General features: G+C 38.1%; 1 protein-coding gene across 2 annotated transcripts in view; it reads right to left on the minus strand.

The window, feature by feature from the left end:
- SLIT2 (slit guidance ligand 2) overlaps positions 1-20,300 on the minus strand; it is a 347,888-nt gene that overhangs the window by 38,949 nt on the left and 288,639 nt on the right. For both annotated transcript variants that reach the window (XM_074349832.1, XM_074349827.1), the window contains 4 exons: positions 17,606-17,769; positions 6,644-6,768; positions 6,407-6,504; positions 4,989-5,128 (listed from right to left, as the gene is read on the minus strand). In XM_074349832.1, coding sequence (XP_074205933.1) covers positions 4,989-5,128; positions 6,407-6,504; positions 6,644-6,768; positions 17,606-17,769 — 527 coding nt within the window. The remainder of the gene's footprint in view (positions 1-4,988; positions 5,129-6,406; positions 6,505-6,643; positions 6,769-17,605; positions 17,770-20,300) is intronic.

Here is a 20,300-nt window from a genome sequence, read left to right on the forward strand (position 1 = left end):
ATGTTCCTTTTAGGATGCTGTGCCTACACTGAGAATTTGAAGACTTTTCGTTAAGCTTAATGAATAAAAATATAATGTTACTAGGTATAATTCTGACTCTCCAAGGTAAAAATTTTACAAAGACTCCATGATGACTCCCCAGACAAGCCCACCATCCTAAGCGCTCCAGGACTTCCTTTCCTGGGCCCAGATGTATTAGGAAAGCCAAGCCCACCAGATGATGTCAGTGATCAGACACGGCTCTTTTAATGCTTTAAAAATACTGCTCAGTACTCACGACATTCTGTGAGTTTGACAATGCTATTTTATACATCAACCACTTGGGCTTGGTAATTTTTTACCTGATAAAATGTTTTAATAAATATATACATCCTTTAACATTTTGCATGTTTCAAATTACCAAAGGTCCTACTTTAAAGTTAGGGGAAAATTCTATTTAAAAATTTTTTCTAGTGACTGCCTCTCTCCTGTACTAAATGACTTAACATTTTTCACTATAAAAATTATACATATTTGTGGTATCTTTAAAAAAGGAAAAGCATACAGGTAAGTAAAAAGTAGAAAGTAACAATCTTTCTTTTTGGCCACTTTCTTCCCAGAGAGTTTATTTCCCAGCCTTCCAGGCATTGGTAAAGCGCATTTCAGACTTTTTTTTAAACAGTATTTGGCATAATCATCACACATCAAAGACGTGAATGACTGATTTGACATACTGATCTCAGGCTTCATTTTTGTCAACATTCCTTTGACCATGTCCACACCATGAAATCTACGTAGCTTTAAGAGAAAGAGGGAAACTGAAATAAAATCATAATAGACTTAAAAGGCAACTAACCTTTTTCCACCTCATTCAGATTAGCAGCTGGCAGCGACAAAGACAGAAGAGACAAAAGACGTTTTACATTGCAGTACAACAGCAGAGCACAGGGAGCCAAGCACAGCATTAACCACGGAGAAGCCAAGGGTGAGGGAGCGAACTGCAGCAAACTTAGACTGCTTACCTACAGCCGGGCCAACGCACAGACAAGGAGGACACGAGGCAAAGGGTAAAGGCCGTCACAGCGAGCCAGAGCTCTGCGGCTAGCCCGGGTGACTGAGCAACCGGGAGCTCTGCTTTGTGAGATGTGCACAGAATGGTTTGTGTGTGGGCATCGGAGATTCGGAAAACAGAGAGATCATGGGACACAATGGAAAAATTAAAATGTTCTGAATTCTTTCCACAAAATACATTCTAAGTCTTTACATGCCCGACTCGTATGTGAACTTTCATTGACTGGACTTATGCCATCCCATTACGTAGTGTCCATGGTTGAAATGTGATCAATTTTGTATCATCTTTGTATGTGGTCCTGTGAGAAGAGGGTTAATTCAGAAATACATTCTTTACAGAGCCGATCCAGGGTTCTGACTCTTAGGAAACATGCAAAACCAAACGGCATTTTAAAATTCAGCACCTAAATTCATACCAGAGCTTAAGAAAAGGTGTCAAGTTTTTCAACATTGCAGGGGTGCCATGTTTACAATTTTCACTTTTATAAATTTTGAGCTAGTCTAATATGAGTAATTCCTTGAAAATTTACTTTCAAGAAATGCCTTGTGTTTAGAAAAGATATAATAATTATCAAAAAAAAAAAAACCACAACTTAAAACATAATCTTTCAAGCTAAAGTTAAAACTCTGGAGTAGATTTTTAAAGTATTTGTTTAGCAATTCTGGATTTTATTTAATCTTTAGTTTAGTGATAGTAATTTTAATTTAGAATCACAATGAATTTAACTTTTCAAAAATGACTCTTTTCTGAAGAATGCTAGCAATCCACAGTCACATGTTATTCAACTGAAGGACAGATGATGGACTGAATTCGGTGGAAAAGAACAGTTTTGATGCTCAGGTGGGGAGGCTGAAGGAAGGATTACATAACAGAAAAACAATACTAACCCTTAAAATTTATGTTGTCAATCCCTGCAGCCAGAAAGGACAGAGTTTTGTCCTCTAATAAATCAATAACTATTTACTGTGATGTTTTAGTTACATGGGCTTAAATAAATTTCATAAACTTCCCAACAGTGGTTCGTTTTATTTTGAAAATGTGCAGCCGTGTTTTATAGCCTGCCCATCAACATCATGACTTCTCTGTCAGACTGCTTTTCGATCTCTGAATTAACACATCATATCCATTCTGATTTCTGACATGGGTGCCAAATGTAAAAACTTCCACCTTAATGACTTACGAGCTTTCCCTATTAACAGTCTTATTTGCTCCTACTAAAGAGTTCATTTTTTCACTGAATGCCTTGGAGGTAAAAATATCTCCAAACAGAAAAGCAACTTGTGACTTGAATGATTTTTAAACAATGACAACACTACTGTATTCCCTGAGCACAGCAGGGTTTCTGCCCCAAGATCTCATGCTCATTAATCAGATACCAAACTTAAATCTAAAACAATACAGCCACAATATAAGAAAATGTCTCCCTAACTGCAGACTTGGATAAAGCAAGATCTAAAACTCTAGAGTCCAATTTACACCTTCCTATAATTAAAGGCCACTTATGTGCCACTGATTTCAAAATCTGCAGATGGTGGTTTGATATTCTGTAAATGAGCTCATTTAACACTTGGACAAAAATGCTACAGCTAATTGATGTGTTGCAAACGTGCCTGGGTTAGAGAGCTGCTCTAATGCCAAACTGTCAAACTCCTCACTGCCCAGAAAACCCAACCCAAAGCTGCAGGGGTAATATCTTCATGTTTTGTATGCTCTGAACTGTCTACTGAGTGCAGTATTTTTGTTTGTCCTTAGCCCGAATTAAGGCAAACTGGTATTTGCAGGAGACGTAACTGAAAAGGCTAGAAGAGTCTAACTCAGTTCCTGTTGAGAACCAAGTGGTTCTTGACGAACGGTCATGGCAGGTTCCCACATGACAGCTTTTATAGATGTCACATTTTGGCTGAAGGGTAGCTGTGCTAAGCTCTGGAGTTGTTTGGACATGTTTCAAAGTAAGAGGTCTGACCCAGGGAGATGAGCTTCAGAATACTTCTCTGAGGAGGCTGCACTGAACTGAATCACTCCGGGATGGAGAAGACATGTTCAAGAAGATGAGGTGTAGGAAGGGAGCTTGGAAAACGAAGGGGGAGAAGGTAAGACAAAGACTAGAAGAAATGGAAAAGGAATGAGGTACAGCAAATCTAAAACAGCAGATCCCTCCAAACCAGCTCAAGTCACAAATTATCATGAAAAAGGCGTGTGAGCACTGGAACACAGCAGCGCTCTCAAGCCTCAGTTGTCATCAGTGAGGGGTTGTTCCCAGTGTCCGTGCTCAGGAGCACACTGGCTAACCAAACTGCGCTTGAAATGCTCGGCTTCAATTTGTCCTGGTCAGAGTAGGTTAGTTTAAAGAGGCCTCTGACATTAAGTGAATTAGGTTCTTTCTATAATGATTAGAACAATGATGGCATAAGGAGATATGGGGTACTGATTTTAGTGCAAGCATCGGGCTGCTGGTACAAGGCTACATTAGCCCATCCAATAAAACTCAGATTCTCAGGGTAGCTCCAAGGGCTCCTGAATCTGTGCTCAGGCTAATGGCAAGTCTCTGAGGTGTGACACAAGTAATACTGGTATGAAGGTCAAAGCTATGTAGCACCTAAACTCTTCCTAGCCATGTCAGATGGGTGCATAGCAGAGAATTCAAATTTTGGCCCCTAAGGTGTCCAAGGACTGTGTATATATATATTTTATAATAGAGCAACTGATGATATAACACGTTCAAACTTCTACTGGAAATTTAGTGTATTACTTCACATGGCATCAAATGGCTCAGTGGTGTGAAAGGAAAAATCACACCACTGAAAAAGGCAGCTGCAGAATCTCTCAAACAGACCCAGGGTATCAAAATAGGAATTCATTATTCTATTGAGCATTTTTGCATCAAGAAAAATACCTCTTAAAATGCAAAGTGTGAGTATTCCATAAAAGCTTAAATTTCAATGCTTTTTAAACAAGTCCCCAGGAAAGTTGATCGTACAGGTGTGCTTTCACTCTTCATGTTTAGAGATGTTAACCTCAGTCATCCAAGTAGCTACATCACCCTCTAATATTCTTAACCATATACGTGGAAATAAAAATGATTAATGAATAATACCCAGCCAAATGAAAATGGTAACTTTGCAGAAAGTGACAGAACCTATTTCTTCATTTTTTCTTACAAACATAATGTGTATCAATCTCCTTTTCTCTATCAATTCAAAAACTAGATGGTCTATGAGGCAAACAAGATTGCAGCTATGAAGTTTCTTATTCATAGGCACAAAAAATCAATCAAAATAGATATTCTGACGTAATAGGGAAGTCATAAACTTGATGTTGATTTTATAGGAAATTGGTTTATCCAGGGAAGAAGTTTAGCAGTTTGAATCATCTTATGAGATGTATCACCTTTTTTTCTTGACATTTCGTATCAAGATACAACAAAAGGGGGAGATGATCTCATAAGATTATCCAGAGTGATCAGTATCTTCCTGATTGCGATTTATTTTGAAGGACGTGAGTTACTAGAGGCAAATACTCATTAATGAAGAAACAAGGATGGACAGGAAGAATCTCAAGTGCTTAATTATGTTTTGACTATGTTAGGATATGCCCCCTTTTCCCATACGTATTGGTGGGTTGGTCTGCACTGGAAAAACACTTTGCATGAAAATGACATTTAGTTGTGGGAGTAAAAGCTTCAGCATGATAACTTCCTTTGAGCTGGGTAGCATGACTTTATGATAGATGCCTGTGTTCTGACTGAGCTCACCAGGACTTTTATTTGGTTGGCTGAAATCATCTTTAACTCTGTCTATTGGTACATTACACCTAATTTCCAAAACACCTGTCAGTTACTGAATAATACAATGGTTTACTAAACACATGCAGCCGGGTGCTGATGGTGCTTTCAAGGAGATACACAGATTGATGGCAGAGCACTTCCTAGTCTTCCTACCTGTGTACTCAGGTGGGCAAAGGCACGTGTAGTTATTAATTCCATCGACGCATGTAGAGTTATTTTCACAGTCATTATCTTCACAGTCATCAACATTGATTTCACAATTTTCTCCTTCAAATCCATCAGCACAAATACACCTGAATGCCAGGGGAAGAAAAGACAAAAAAAAAAAAAAAAACCAGACTTCCTGAATTTTCATACCATATGGTCTAAGTATTAAAAAAAAAACTAAGTACACTCATCAATTACAGAGATTTTAATGACAAGAAATTGATTCTTAAAATGCTTCTAAATGACATGCTGTAAGCATCAATTTAAGGTAATATTCCCCAACCAGAAACAATTTGAGAAAGAAAATTTTTGCTGGTGGCAAGACGGCATATGGCCCCATGGTCCTGTAAGTCAATAAATCCAATATATTTGCAGATCTAAAACACGAGCAAAGTTTAGTCTACAGCCCCAGATATCCTAATCTTGAGATATGCTCTAATAAAATAACTCATGCTTCTTTGCTCATAAATGAGAAGGAATGGTTCTGTGTTTTTTTTTTTTTTTTAATTACAACCCCTATTACCTTATGTGTAATGTTCTTGATGTCTCAAAGCAAAAAAGAAATCTGAGAACAAAACTTTGTTTTTCTTGCAATTATAAACGTGTGAATATTCTCTTTATATCTCAACAAATACAATTCTTTTCACTGGCATAAACCATTGTACATTTCATCTTGATAGGTAGAATAATCTTTGAGTAAAGTCTTGATGAAAAGACACAATTTCATAACAGAATGCACTAATGAAGTATATTTATTATAAAATGTGATACTTGTAACAATCTTTAGCAGTAGATTAGCACTCTTATGTGAAATTATGTGTGTCATTATAAGAACTTTCCTTCATGATTTACTCAGTACATCTGAAGTAATTGTAGTGTATGATTGAATAACTCCAGAATAAAAATGTTCACAGCATGGTTGTCTGCTCATAGTGTGGCTTGGAAATAATTGTTAATGTTCTGTTTCAGTGGGACCTACATTTTATCATTACCCACTGTCCGTGAAAGCAATACACAAAGTAACAGATAGGGGACTATTTGCAATAGGCTATTTGGCTATTAATTAGCATGACAGAGCCACCTCTTTATCTTGACCTAATCTGACTTGATTAATCATAATGTATGCATGTGAGAGGTTTTAAATTTCTTGGCTTTGTAGCATCCTGACTTGAGAATATTTCAATGTCTCTATTTGTTTTTAAATTGAAATAGCTCTGAGACACACTAATACATAATTTTCTTCTGAACAGACTTCTGGCATCCTTTTAAAAATAAAGCTCTTGGATTTAAAAAGGAAAAATGCATGTTTGCTTAGTTATTGTTGCTCCAGTACTTTAGACACAGATCACAGACCAGCGACCTACCAGAATCCATCTTTTTCTCCTTCTTTCAAGTGGCAAGTTCCTCCATGTTTACATGGGTTACTGATGCATGCATGAATTGGGACATCACAGTCCTGGCCCTGGAGAAGAAATGGTCAAGTAAAGTTAAGTGTAAATAAAGTCGTTCTCGGCTCATAGAGAAAGCACCACAGTAAGATGAGGCCCCACCAAGGAAAGCTACGTTTTCAGCTCTTAGTTCCCACAACAGCTTCTACTTACCTTGAAACCATACGGGCAGGTGCAGCGATAAAAGTCAACGGGATCATTGTTACAGGTGCCATCGTTTTTACAGGGATTTGATAAGCAGGGATTGCATTTAGCTAGAATATTGACATCCACAGGACCTGAAAATTAATTGAAAAATATGAGGAGCGGATGCTTTCTGTTTCCAATTCACTTGGAGTTATTTCAATGCCTTAATGTAACAGTAAATTCTGTAGAAAATTATTACTGTAACACAGCTATGGCTAGATGTGCTCCTCTTCCACGTCAAACCAGAAATCAGCATCACGACACTGTCTTTAAGAATGGGTCAGGAAGTCGTTTCATTGGGAAGTAATGGTGACACTCTTGGACCTCAGAGTGGGACTCTGGGTTGTGAGCGTAGGTGGTTAGGATCAGACGTTAATGATGCCAACGTCACAGGGTCAACCCACTTATTAGCCAACTAGCTTATGTGGATCTTTCCACGGCCAGTGCCTGCAACTTCATTACTCAGCCAACAAGCATGGAAGGGGTACGCCTTGGATCCCAAAAGAACAGTGTGTGTGTGTGTGTGTGTGTGTGTGTGTGTGTGTGTGGGTGGGTGTGTGTGTGTGGGTGTGTCTGTGGGTGTGCTGGGGGACAGGAGGGCAAGTTTTATGAATAAGTACAAATTCATCCACGCAATTAAAAATGCCTCAGTATGCACCTGCTCTGATAATCTTAGTTCAGTGCTGTATTTTCATACAGGAGATACAAACTACCACATTTCTGTGGACGAAAATGAACCAAAAATGAAACCTCCATTATATTCGCCCTCATATCCCTTTAGTTCTGTTTGTCAGTACGTTAGCACGGGCACGTGATAGGTGAGAATTTCGTGTCTTCCTTGCCGAGAAGGAAACACCGCTGAAGCGGTCTCTACTTGCAATTTTGGGATAGACGTTAAAAAAAGAAAAATCTCGTGGTCCATGAAAAGTCTAGATTAAATATACATTCAGCTGTGGCCACTTTCCTCTGGCTGCACAGATCTGTTCCATACACGGCCAACAATGTGGCTACTGCACCATCCTCGATAAAATTTTGTTCCATTGATGCTACTTCTTGCTCTGCTTGTGAGAGCCCACTAGACTGCCTTTTGGCAACTGATGAGGACACTGTCAGAGTGACATTTTTACATTTAAAATACAAATATATTATAATGTAAACATTAATTGTATTTTTGCTTTCATCACCAATCTCTCTGAAGTTCCTCAACCTCACTGGAACAAGCAGTGATAACTCTAAGGGCCTGATTCATTGCACATCACTTCTAGCAAAGTTATCTGAGTCAACCATACAGCACCCCCGATGCTACCATCATGGCTCTAACCTTCTAAGATCTCTCCATCCCGAAAGCTACACGGCTTGTGCTAATAGAAACTTCCGTTAGTTACATTCTTCTACGGATCTGTGTTTTTATCTTGGTAAGCCACTGGTCTACTGACAGAAACTCACGTATGAAAGAAAATGTGAATTAACAGGGTGGCCACTAAAACTCTTCGTATCTAAATACTCCCTTACCCTGGGAATTACATATTCATAGAATGGTTTTGGAGTATAATCCTAAAAAGGATAGCATTCTATATTGTTCAGTTTTTCTATCAGCTAAAACCCTGAAATATATTTACATACAGATTCCTGTTTCTTTTTTAACTACCTGGAAGTAGGTGACAGTTCTGAGGATGACTGTATTAACTGGAAGGGGTGTTGTTTGTTATGAGTGACACCACCGTCACTATGGGAGGTCTTGCCAGTATCCCCTCCAGTTTTTCTTGGTACCAGAATAACCAATGAAATTGTTGCATCACATCGTGGCTGGAAAATTTCTGGGATTCATACTGAAGTGAGCTTCATAGAAATTTAATTTCTCACTCCCTCACCAACGTATTTATCAAATGAATTTAGCTATTCAGAGCACTGGAGAAGTGAACGGTGGCAGTTAGAGCAATAAGTTAAATTAATGTAATACCCCACAATAGTTGGTTTTGTGTTTGCAAAAATGATCACATTTAGAATCAGCGCTAGGAAAGGAAATATCTAAATGGTAATGGCTCTCTTGGCTGGGCTAGAAGAAAGAAGACTCTTGGAACAAAGGCACAGAATGAGGCAGCTAAGAATGTACACCAGCAAAATAGCACGTCAGCAACTGCAAGGACTGTAAAGATTCATCTGGCCACTTCCCAAGACCTTGAAGAAAATTGTCTTTTAGTCTATTTCTGTGCTTTCAAACCCTGTCAGGCTGTGGTTTGAATGGAGGGGTTCAGGGTTGGCAGTGTCTAAGCTTATTCTGCAGAATGTGACATTTTTCAAAAATTATGTTTGAATATTTGGATGAGAAGCTAGAGATTGTTTTAGGGGAAAAAAAAACTGGGTACATTTTTGAAGAATTATTTTAATAGAGTATTCAGATCACAAAACTGCCAGGCTGAAGTAGTCTCTGCTGAGTTTTTAGCACAGTCAAGATTTATTTAATAAATATCCACTGAACCATAGCTGATTAATAAGCACTAATTTCTCCACTTTTTTCCAGGACCAAATTTGGTTTTTGATGTAGCAAATCCTACTCAACTATTTTTAGTCTCTGCAGTCTCTTATGGTATAAAAGGGAGATCGTTGCTGTCTTGCACATATTCATTTTAGGAACAGGAATCAAAATAACACACTTTTTTCCAGGTGCACAGGTTTCTCCTGGTGATTTCTTAAACCCGCTGTTTCGGCGGCATCAGGATTAGGAATATATAAAATACTGAATTTTAACTTATTTAGCTTGGTAAAGCGGATTACTACAACTACCATTCTGTTTGCTTTTTCTTTTTTCAAATCCCTCTTTTAAAATAGATTCTTCAAAGAGAATTTCTTATTTCCAGTTGTTGAGTTTGAGTGACAGATAATTCAAAAGATGTTTGTGAGTTATGTAATATAAACTCTGAATGGCAGCATCCTTTGATGTGGCCAAATGTCTTAAAATGATATGATTCCTTTTTTCTGTTTTATTTAGATTCTAATTCCACCAAACTAAATGTCCCTCTAATAATGTGATTTTTACATCCACCTGGCTTTTCTAAATCTGCTTATTTCTATATTCTAACCCCTTGGGACTGTATCCCTTGTAACTGGCTCTCTTCTTTCATTCATCTTCCCACCCACAGTTTGCCTTTCTTCTAAGTCTATCTTCCTTCTTCTCTTTGCCATCAACTTGTGATTCATTTTCCATCCAGGATGCTTTTTCCAGATCCTCTCCTGAAAGTTCTTATTCAAGGGTAATCACATCTTTAATCTGTTTCTATAACAAGGAGATGATATCAGAGCCAAAGGGAGATGCTAAATCAAGTTATAATAAAATGGTAGAAGAGTCAGAGTAGCTCTCTACGAGCAAACCAACACGTAGGGAATTCTGCACACTCGATTAGCCCCAGATGAAGAGAAGGTGCTCAGGAACAAGAATCAGACACGTTTCTGATCACAATGCACAGAGTCTTAGTCAGAGCATCAGAAGTCAGTCAGGCCAAGGTAGTGAGCTAGATGTGTTCCTTAAGTGTGTGGAGTCAGGAGGGTAGTGGTGGTCATTTCAATGGGTTGCTTTAAGCATTAAATGAAATGCTAATGAATTTTGAGCACAGACTATAGTAAGAGCAAGCACAAAGGCCACAGCAACTCCTGACATTCTCACCTAGACTCCAAAGAAGGCGGGGCGCTAGGAGGACATGAGTGGTTTACTTACAAGGAGAAAAGGAAAGGAAGTCTTCCTCTGCACATTTGTTCAAACTTCAGCGCAAAGGCAAATTCGAGCTTGGTGTCTACTCATTCATTACAAGCTCACTGAGTACTTTCTGTCTATGCCAGAAGCTTTTGAAATTTGGGAAAACTCTAGGGGTTACTATTATCAAAAACATGGGAGAGTGGAAAAGGGCACTGAGAGATAATTTCCCGTTGGGTAGCAACACCTAGATTTAATGATTTTATGTTTTTAAGGACTGCAACTGTGATTTGCAAATTTGGCACGGACAACCACCAGACGTAACAGCACAAAACTAAGAAGGAGAGGTTCTTTTTGCTCTTGTATTGCTGCTTGGCAAGGGACTACCACTTGCTTGCTGATACAACTTCCATCTTCTAACTTTCCTCCTTCCAAATGTTTACCAGTTCCAAGAAATGTTAAATCACTGCCAACATTAGCCCTCAAAAGATGTTTGCCATAAAGGAGAAATGAAATCTAGCCTCACGGATACAAATGTTACTAACGACATTGAAATGATGGAGGCCAGTCTAGGATACCTAGATTGATTTAAGATTAGGCCTTGATTTAAGAGAGTCTTGTAGCATCAGCTGTATGGATTAGAGGTGTGTTTAGCTTAATAATTCAAAGGGGAGATGAGTAGAAAGTTTGGTTACCAATTTGTCTCTGTCAGTTACTTTAATCTATAATGGAAGAACTGCTGGACCTCAAATCCATTAAAACTTGTAGACAGACTTGCTTACTTGACTCAAATCACTAGCGATGCACCTGACACCAATGTTGCCACCCACTGAAAATCGTGTCTCACTTTGATTTATAACTGAAAGCTCCAAACAGAAATTTCTAACTATACCCCAGGGTCTGCCTTCATTCTGGTGTCCCTTGGGCATATGGGTCAAATAACAGAATCTTCCAGTATAAAGTCAGACGTTGATCAAAGGCAACTGAGGAAAAATTAGGGGATACTGAGCACAACTAACGAGTAATTCAGCAGTAGAGACACATGCATCAACTACAGAATACCGTCTCAAGAGCGTGTGGAAAATGGGACTGCACGTTTTGGAAGATGTGTTTTAAGGTTCTGGCAAGCCAGCAAGGGGCTGGAATTCACTAAGTGAATAGAAATATGAGCCTGAAGATTGTAAGAAAAGTCATGGCTAGATATCTGAAGCTACTGGGCTGAAATCAATTAGTTTAATGGAGCTCAGGAGAGTACCTCACGTATGCCAGTATTAAAGACTGGATAAGAAAGAGATGCCAGCAAAGGGATGAAGAAGAGGCAACAAGAATGTAGAAGCAGGAGCTGTGGCCACTGTCTAAGATGTAAAGAGGACAAAGAAGCCAAAAAGAAGCTCCTGAAATTGGCCAGAGGGAATCCATTGGTCTCCCTGTAGTTTCGGAGGAGGGGAGGACATGGTCCTTAGGTGTTGGGGGATTAAAATCCTACAAATTTGCATTACATAAATGGTTAATCAAAAACACGAAGATGGGTAATGCACCTCTGGTATCCCCTGGTCATTTGCTACATACACATAGAAACCTGGGCCAGTAAATCAACTTCTTGAGTCACACATAAACGAAAAAGAGCAATCATTATTTTTTAGAATTATTGCATCAGAGAGAATATAGACGTACCATATCTAAGAATAAAAAATAATTGGTTTTCATCACCTATTAAAATAAATGTCTGTTAAAATTTTCACAGTGTTTTAAGTTTAATACAAGTATAATGAAAAATAACCTGTTTGTTTATAAATATGGTGCCTAACTATGTGGAAATCTGAATTTTTCTTAGGCAGTGAGTAAACCATAATCCCCTAGAGCTAAGGTTATTTCAGAATTATAACTATGTGCTAGCAATACTAAATCTGAAAATGAGAAAAGGACTTGACCACGTTCTAAATACTACTTCAAAACTGCTCTAACTAAATTATTCATCACTTCAGGTTGGGCTGAATTATTTAATCACTTTCATACGTTGGTTAAGTGACTACGGACAGTATTAACCAATAATTCTGATACACAAAACAAAAGGCCTTCAGCTTGTCAAGATCATCCCCCAAAAGGAAGACATCAATTTCACTGAAAAAAAAAAATGGCAGTATTACAATATTATTAACTAAGAGATGTGGAATTTTTCCTAGAAATTCTAGAAACTAGAGGATTCTTAACCTACAAAATTAGCAAAAGAGATCAACCATGTTGGGGTAGAATGTTGATCATTCTAGGATATGAAAAGTTCCCAGGTTTCTCAATGCCTTAGCTGATCTTTACCGATAAAGCAATGAAGTATGCTGAGCACCGTATCTCTGCCTCCTCACTGGGGTTCCTGGCTACCAGACACCTGCCCATTTGGGCTGCTTCCTCTCTTTTGTGTTCCAGACTCAATTCCACTTGACTCACTGTAAGATCTCTTGATGCCCTGATGGACTTGCTGGTATCAGTTATCATTCCACAGCTGTTTGGTTTTGATACACTTATTAATACTATATATATATTTCTATCTCTAAACTTCCATGTTATTTTTAAATTATCTATTTAATAACTGTATTTATCAGCAGAATATAAGCTTCATGAAGGCATTTTCCCCCTATTTAATACTGCATCCTTTTTAAAACAATTTTTATTTATTTATTTATCATTGTATTATTTTATTTTATTTTATTTTTTGGCAGGGGGGTGATTAGGTTTATTTATTTCTAGAGGAGGTACTGGGGATTGAACCCAGGACCTCGTGAATGCTAAGCACGTGAGCTATACCTTCCTCCAGCACTGTACTCTTAATACCTTAGGACTATGTCTGATACCTAACAGGCAATCATATAATAGTTGTTGAATGAAAGAAGGAACATTTGATTTGTTTCCATTAGACTGCTCACTCTTTAACACATTTAAGTGTTTGATAAATGTCTGTCAAATTAAAAATGAACAATTTAGTTGCCTGTACAGCTAAAACTTCCTAAACCAAGAGCAATATAGGGAATACTAGAAATTAACAATAGTCTACATTCCACAGTGACATTTTCAATGAAAAACTGGAGAGGGCAGAAGCCTCCATTTTTTTGCAGATTGCTTGAGCATTTTAATTTCATCTGATAGTTAAAAGATGAGGACATGGCATTTTGGTTATAACAACAAGTCATGACCATCTGCTTCCATTCAAGAATGCCCTAATCTTGGTATTAATTAAATATGCTCTGCCAATTTATTTCATCCAGTTCATTTATTTCTGTTGTGCACTGAAACTATGAGATTATACCACAAAGAATATACTATGAAAAATGTAAGATAAAAAATTGTATTGAAAGCATTAATTGCACAAAATAATAGCATTGCCTTTTCTAGTAGAGAAATTATTTAATTATATTTAAATATAGCTATGTAAACATGTTTTCAAATAAGCACTATTCATTTTCCTGCTGTAATTTGAAATCACATATTTACAAACTTTAATATTAGGAGTATGTACTTACATGATTTTCATGAATAAATAAAATATTAAACTGGCATAACTATGGGAAAAATTAAATTGACATATAAAAAAACCTCAAATTATAAAATATTTAGATAAGCATCATTTTATTGCTTTCAAGTTCATAAAGCATGTAAGCTCAAAAACACAGTACTCAGTAGATTTCCCAGAGTTAATTATTTTAATTAATAGATTAGAATACTTTGCCTCTGCTAATCCATTTATGACGAGTAAATATTTCTCGCAAAGCACGTAAGAGTGGTTCACAATATTTTGACAAACACCGAGAAATGCTGGCACAGAACACTGTGGGTTTCAGTGTTTGCCATCTCTCTAAAATTATGTTAAGTTATAGAAAAACTGAGTCATTCTTACAGTTTGCTAAATGTAATTGCATTATATTTGTTGAGTTCTGAATGTCTACACTTCTTGACAACTGGTCTACATCTATGCTGTATACCTTGAAATATCTGTGATATGTTAATTTGATAACTCAGTGAATGTTAAACTTATCTACCACAGTTCCAGCATTTTCCTTTACCACAGCTCGGCTCCTGCAGGTCCACCCACCTAGAGCGCTGTCCTCACACTTGACTGCTTGTCCAGACAGCTGACCTAGACACTCTTGTATGAAACCTTTCACAGCCACTCTCCTCAGACACGATTTCTCCCTCTGAGATCTTATAGGAAACTGCACTGTCCAATGGTAGCCACTAGTCACATATGACTTTAAGTTTACATTTAAATTAAATAAAATTAAAAATTTACTTCCTCAGTCACAGTAGCTACATTTCAACAACCACACATGACTAGAGCTACCATATTGGATAACACAGAAAACAGAATTTTTCTATCCTTGCAAAAAGTTCTACCAGGTAACACTGATCCAGACCAATTTTCCTTCTAGCGTATTTCCATTCATGCTACACTAAGAACATAAGATGTGATTAATGAAATAAGGTCAAATCAGTGAGATAAATTTTAAGTTAGACATTTATGTATGTGTGTGTGTATTTATGTTTGTGTGTATGTATGTGTTGTACTTCTGGGAACATTTACTAAATTAATGTGAACTATGATGCTCTAAGAAGAATATCTTGAATATCTCAAACTTACATTATCATAAAATACTTTGTTTTCAAGAAATATCTCCACAGAATGCTAAGCTTTAAGAATTACAGATAGACACCAGCATTCTTCAAGATAGAGTATGAGTATGCCTGGGTCCAGAAAGTGTAACAGAATCAGTCTGCAGTCTCTCAACTTGCCCATATGATCTTTCTAGAATCGATCTGCCCAATAACATGGCTACAAGTAAGTTTTTATGTTAGGGTCTCCCCTAGCTCCCCCTTGACAATCATCTGCACTTTACAGAAAAATGATACACCTTTCAGCCCACCAGAAATTTACCATGGGGCACCGCCCCAGGGGAACATCTGTGGCTGCGAAAGAATAATTTAAAGCATTGGTTATTTGCAAAGGCTCTTGCAATCAATGCACATAATCCCAGAAAGGCATTTCCAATACAATTTTAATTTCAATTTTAAAAATAAATATTAACATATTGATAAATAATTATGCTGTTCTAATCAATGTTGCACAAGTATTACTGGCAATAATTAATTCTAAGGAAAAAATTTAAAACTCACAGATCTTTGGTGGTAGGGAATTTTAAAAATTCAAATTATATACATATTTTTGGTAGCGAAGAATGATATAATTCTCTGAGGTACTGGAAATAAAAATTCAAGGAGAAAAATAGAAGTTTGAGGAAAAAGAACAACTTAAAATAATGAAGATCTTGTTCTATTTTTTCCCCAAATTAGCTATGATATTTAGAGTCCACCAAACATATTTAAAAGTACATTGGAAGAGTTTTGTTTTAAATATTGATATTTACAATACACTGCAAATTACATCTCTTGTAACCACTTAGAACTACAAAAAAAAAAAATCAGATGCTCACTTAAAATGTTTGGAGGAGGGAACATAGTTTTTAAAACTTCCTTCTTTTGTCAATAAATCATGGCATGTTGTCCCACGTCATATTTTGGTTGGTGTTTTGAAATGTTATAATAAAAAATTGGCAGCTAACCTATAATGAGTGCTTACTGTAAGTCAGTCAAGCATGTTTTATGTATGTTAAATAAACTGATCCTTTTCCCCCAGCTTTATTGAAAAATAATTGGCAAATATAATTGTGTGTATTTCAAATGTGCAACCTTTGATGATGTGATATACATCCACAGTGTGGAATGATTAACACTCGCAAGATAATTAACATATCCATCACCTCACGTAGTTAACTTCTGTGTGTATGGAGGGAGAATGCTAAAGATTTACTCTCAGCAACTTTTAAGTATAGGATACCATACTGTTAACTATCGTCACTGTGTCACACATTAGATTCTCAGAACTTGCTATTCTTATAACTGAAAGTTTGTACCTTTGACCTACGTCTCCACATTTTCCCAGCCCCTGGAAAGTACCATTCTATTCTCTGTTTCTGTGACAATGACATTTTCTTTCTTTTTAGATCTTTTTTTTTTTAGTTTACATATAATAACTCACCTAATCTTAACAAAACCTTTTCAGGTGCGTTCTATCATCATCTCTGCCTGTACGTGAGGAAACTGAGACACAGGCTGATTAAGCTAGTAAGTTACACAACCAGTGGAAAGGGAGGCTGGGATGTAGGCCCGGCTAAACCAGGCTGGGCGTCACCCTGTAACCCATGTGCAGTGTTACCTGTTTAGAAATGTTCTTCCAGCCTAAACATTCAAGTGTGGAAACCTTACCTTTTCAGCTAGGTTTGCAAACATCTGCATGCTCCACAACACCCAGGGTTTAGTTTTACGCCTAAAACGTGTGTAATAAACCTTTGCTGATTATACATTTAGAATCTTCAAGAATTTCTCTCCTCTATCTAATAAGTAAGAGCGGTCGTCTCCAAACATCTAAAATTAAGGATGGTAACCTTCTATCCCATTTTTGAGGAGGAACTTCCATCCATACATTTGACTAGAAGTGGAAAGACACACAAAACAAGTGGAATAGTGGTTCTCTTTTGGTATTGTTATTCATTGTTAAATTTGGTTCTTGAGTTTTTTATTGTTTGCATTTCCCTATTCTTTGAGATTTCTATGTTGGGCATAGATCACTCTTGCAATAGGCGGAGAAATTATTTGTTACCGAGACACTGTTTGGCATTCACAAGTACGTAAAACAAAGGGAAAGCGAGGGATACAGATGCACAAGGAACAGCACGGTCCCCAGAGGAAGAGGGTAACACAGGATGTGAGTCGGAGGGTCTGGCCTGAACACTGGGAGGGCTCACGTCTCCTTACCTGGCATTGGGAAGCCACAGGGCCCTGGCAGCCCTAGGAGCGGGGCCCACGTTCAGACAAAGCGGAAGCAAAACATTTGACTTGTTAGAGGCTATGAGAGGAATTTCCAGAAATCACGTACTTTTCATTTCCTCATATGTTTTAAAGACAACTTAGTCAATTTCCAAAGGATTATCACCCGATTGATCTGAGAAGCCTAGTTCTTTCCTTGGGCTCCTCAGGTGACGGCTCTGTCTTCCCCAAGCATGGGAGGAAGTGGTAGCCACTGACTGGCAGTTTTAAGCTCTGCCTTTGAAATCTAGTGGCATGCAGTTTTCTTTCTCTTCTTAAGAGTAGTATGATGGATTTTTATTTACAGAAGTACAAATGCTTAAAAGCCATACCTTGACATGTAAATTTTTTGGAGGGAGTTGTGAGCAATAGTTTATCTGCCATTTCTCCAGGACCAGCACAGCGAGCAATTCCGGGTTCTTTGTATTCCGACTTCACCCAGTCGGATAACCACTGCATGTTACAATCACAGTAAAGAGGGTTGGCTCCAATTGCTCTGGAAAACAACACCACAAAAGCACACACACACACGCACAAGTACAGAAGGACTGTTATTTCCTAAGGGAACATAATTCAAAGTGATGCTCAGTAGAAAACGCCTATAGATTCATTGATAAAAATTTAGAAGAAAATAGACACATCGTCGATTTCCCATTTTCCTGAATTCTGTGCAACTGCAATTTAGTGAGCTGTCACTAGAGTTAACACTCATCTGGTTTTACAAGGTCTCCTTGTATCTGCAGACAGGTTTATACGGGGTGTAGGCACACCCAAAATGTAGACTAACACATCCTTCATTCACCAATGATTTACTGAGGACCCAATCATTATGCCAGGTGCTGGGGACCCAAATACAAATAATACATTATTTTTAGCCCCCAAAACTCCTTTGGCAAAGGAGATTAACATATACTCATACATACAAATAATTTTCATTAGAAGGGCTACAGTAGAAAAATTCACAAGATGATTGTGAAGAGAGGGTAACTTTTCTGGGAGACTGGTAGTTTAAGAAGTCGGAACTTTTAGATACTTATATTCAAGTAGGTGGAAAAGGTTGGAAAGGATATTTCAGTGCAAAGGACCAGAACAAAGGCAAGAAGATAAGGAAGGGCATGAAATAATAAAAATGCACAAAGCTCGTTCCCCAGGGCTGATATGGAACGTCATTTGATGTCTGTCCCTTTAACATTTTTTCATTTCAGAGCTTTGGTTCCTACTCACACAGGCAGTTGTAGTGACAGGAAACGTCATCGAGATAATAGCATCTCTGCACCATTCTGGTATGCAGGAGCTGTGCTAAGCCATTAACATGAATTGACTCATTTTATCCTAAACAGAGACTCTATGAGGTCAATACTATTAAAAACCTATTTTACAGATTAGAAAACTGAGGCCAGATAAGTTTCCCAATGGGTTCACAAATTCACCAAGCTTGCGCACAAGTAGTATACGCATAAAGTAACATTTAAAAACTGATCAATTCTGATTTATAATTAACTTCAGATTAGTCATGTTTCTAGGTATAAAGTCTAAGCAAAATTAATCTTATTCTTTTATTAAGCGACTTTCAAAATATACTTGTAAAGCCGTAATACTTTATGCTGTAGCTATTTTAATCCCCAACTCTAGCTGAGAATTGGAGTGTAGTAAATGTCATGTTTCTATGCATGTCAGATTCGAAACTTTCTTCTAAATTAAAAATGAGGTTCTTGAGTCATTTGATCTCATCTCTACTGACAGTTGCTAAATCCTTACTATGCTAGGAGACAGCGTAAAAAAAACAGAGCAGAGCTCTCTGTGATCCAGGGGGTAAAAGACACATGAGATACATAACAAAACAGGACGCATGACAAAGAAGATTCGAACTGCTCCCACCTTGGGGCAGAGGGTCACATAAAGGACAATGCTACTTAGCTCAAGCAGCACCTTCCCTATGCGGCCTTCTCTGACCCTAACACTATCAGGATGCCATTCTCTGCCATGGCACCGCCGTCCTGTACCCCTGAGCTGGGGTCTCATTCACATGGGACCTCAGGCAAATGACTTCCATGAAGTTTGTAGAGAAGTGGCCCTGATGTCAACTTTGAGGCAGGTGTTGGGGCTCAGACTTGAAAAACTGGAGGTCTTGCCTCTAGGGACCTAAGAGTTTCATGGAAGGGATATTAATACTAAGTCCAAACAGTCAGATGGACAAAGCCGTATACTGACAGCACAGCCCCTACAAGGGAAAATTCAGATGGCACATGAGTGACTACTGGTTCCTAGCCTCTGCCCATCCCCTTCTCTCAATTTTCTAAACTTCGTATCTTCTTGGGGTTTGGAAGGTTTCGGAGAGGAGGGCAAATCCAAGAAAAAATATGGCCAGCAACCTCCTCTGGAGAACCGGGAGCCAACTGACACTGATATTTAAGCTGAAGCAGGTAACTGCTGCCAGGTGACGCCACACTCAGCCTGACCTAAGAAAGCCTTGGATTGTAGGGCTGTTCTCTGAACCTCCTTCCCCACTTGCCCATGGTCTTAACAGTACAACTAAGAAAATGGGAGAGCGGAATTTGACCCAGTGGAGGGTTCTGGACCTCATTATGATTTTATTGTACTTCCAAGAAATATGGAGGTACAAACGGCCTGCTATGAGAGAATGCAAAGGAAAAACATTTCACCCAATATGAGGATTTGGCTGTTCCCCTCTACCACACTAAATGCCTTAAACCTTGTCTAATTTATTTTTGCATGGTGCCATAGTCAATGCTGAGTCATATTTGCTAAAGAAATGAATCCACTTTGAGCAAAGCAGGATAGGCTTCCTGGAGCAGCGGATACTTGGGATGCGCCTTAGAAAAGCAGGGTTTGGCAAGATGGCATTGAAGGGGAGCTGATATTTAGAATTAGAGAGCACTAAGAGAAAAAGTGCAGGCTAGGAAGTTAGGGAGCCATGCTTGTAAGAAGAGACATTTTTATAAGCAAAGAGAACTCAGCTAATGGGCCGTTAGGGTCAGAAGGATAAATTAAGGCTATATTGCAGAG

Source organism: Camelus bactrianus, chromosome 2 (genome assembly GCF_048773025.1).
Source record: "Camelus bactrianus isolate YW-2024 breed Bactrian camel chromosome 2, ASM4877302v1, whole genome shotgun sequence".
Classification (NCBI taxonomy): Eukaryota; Metazoa; Chordata; class Mammalia; order Artiodactyla; family Camelidae; genus Camelus; species Camelus bactrianus.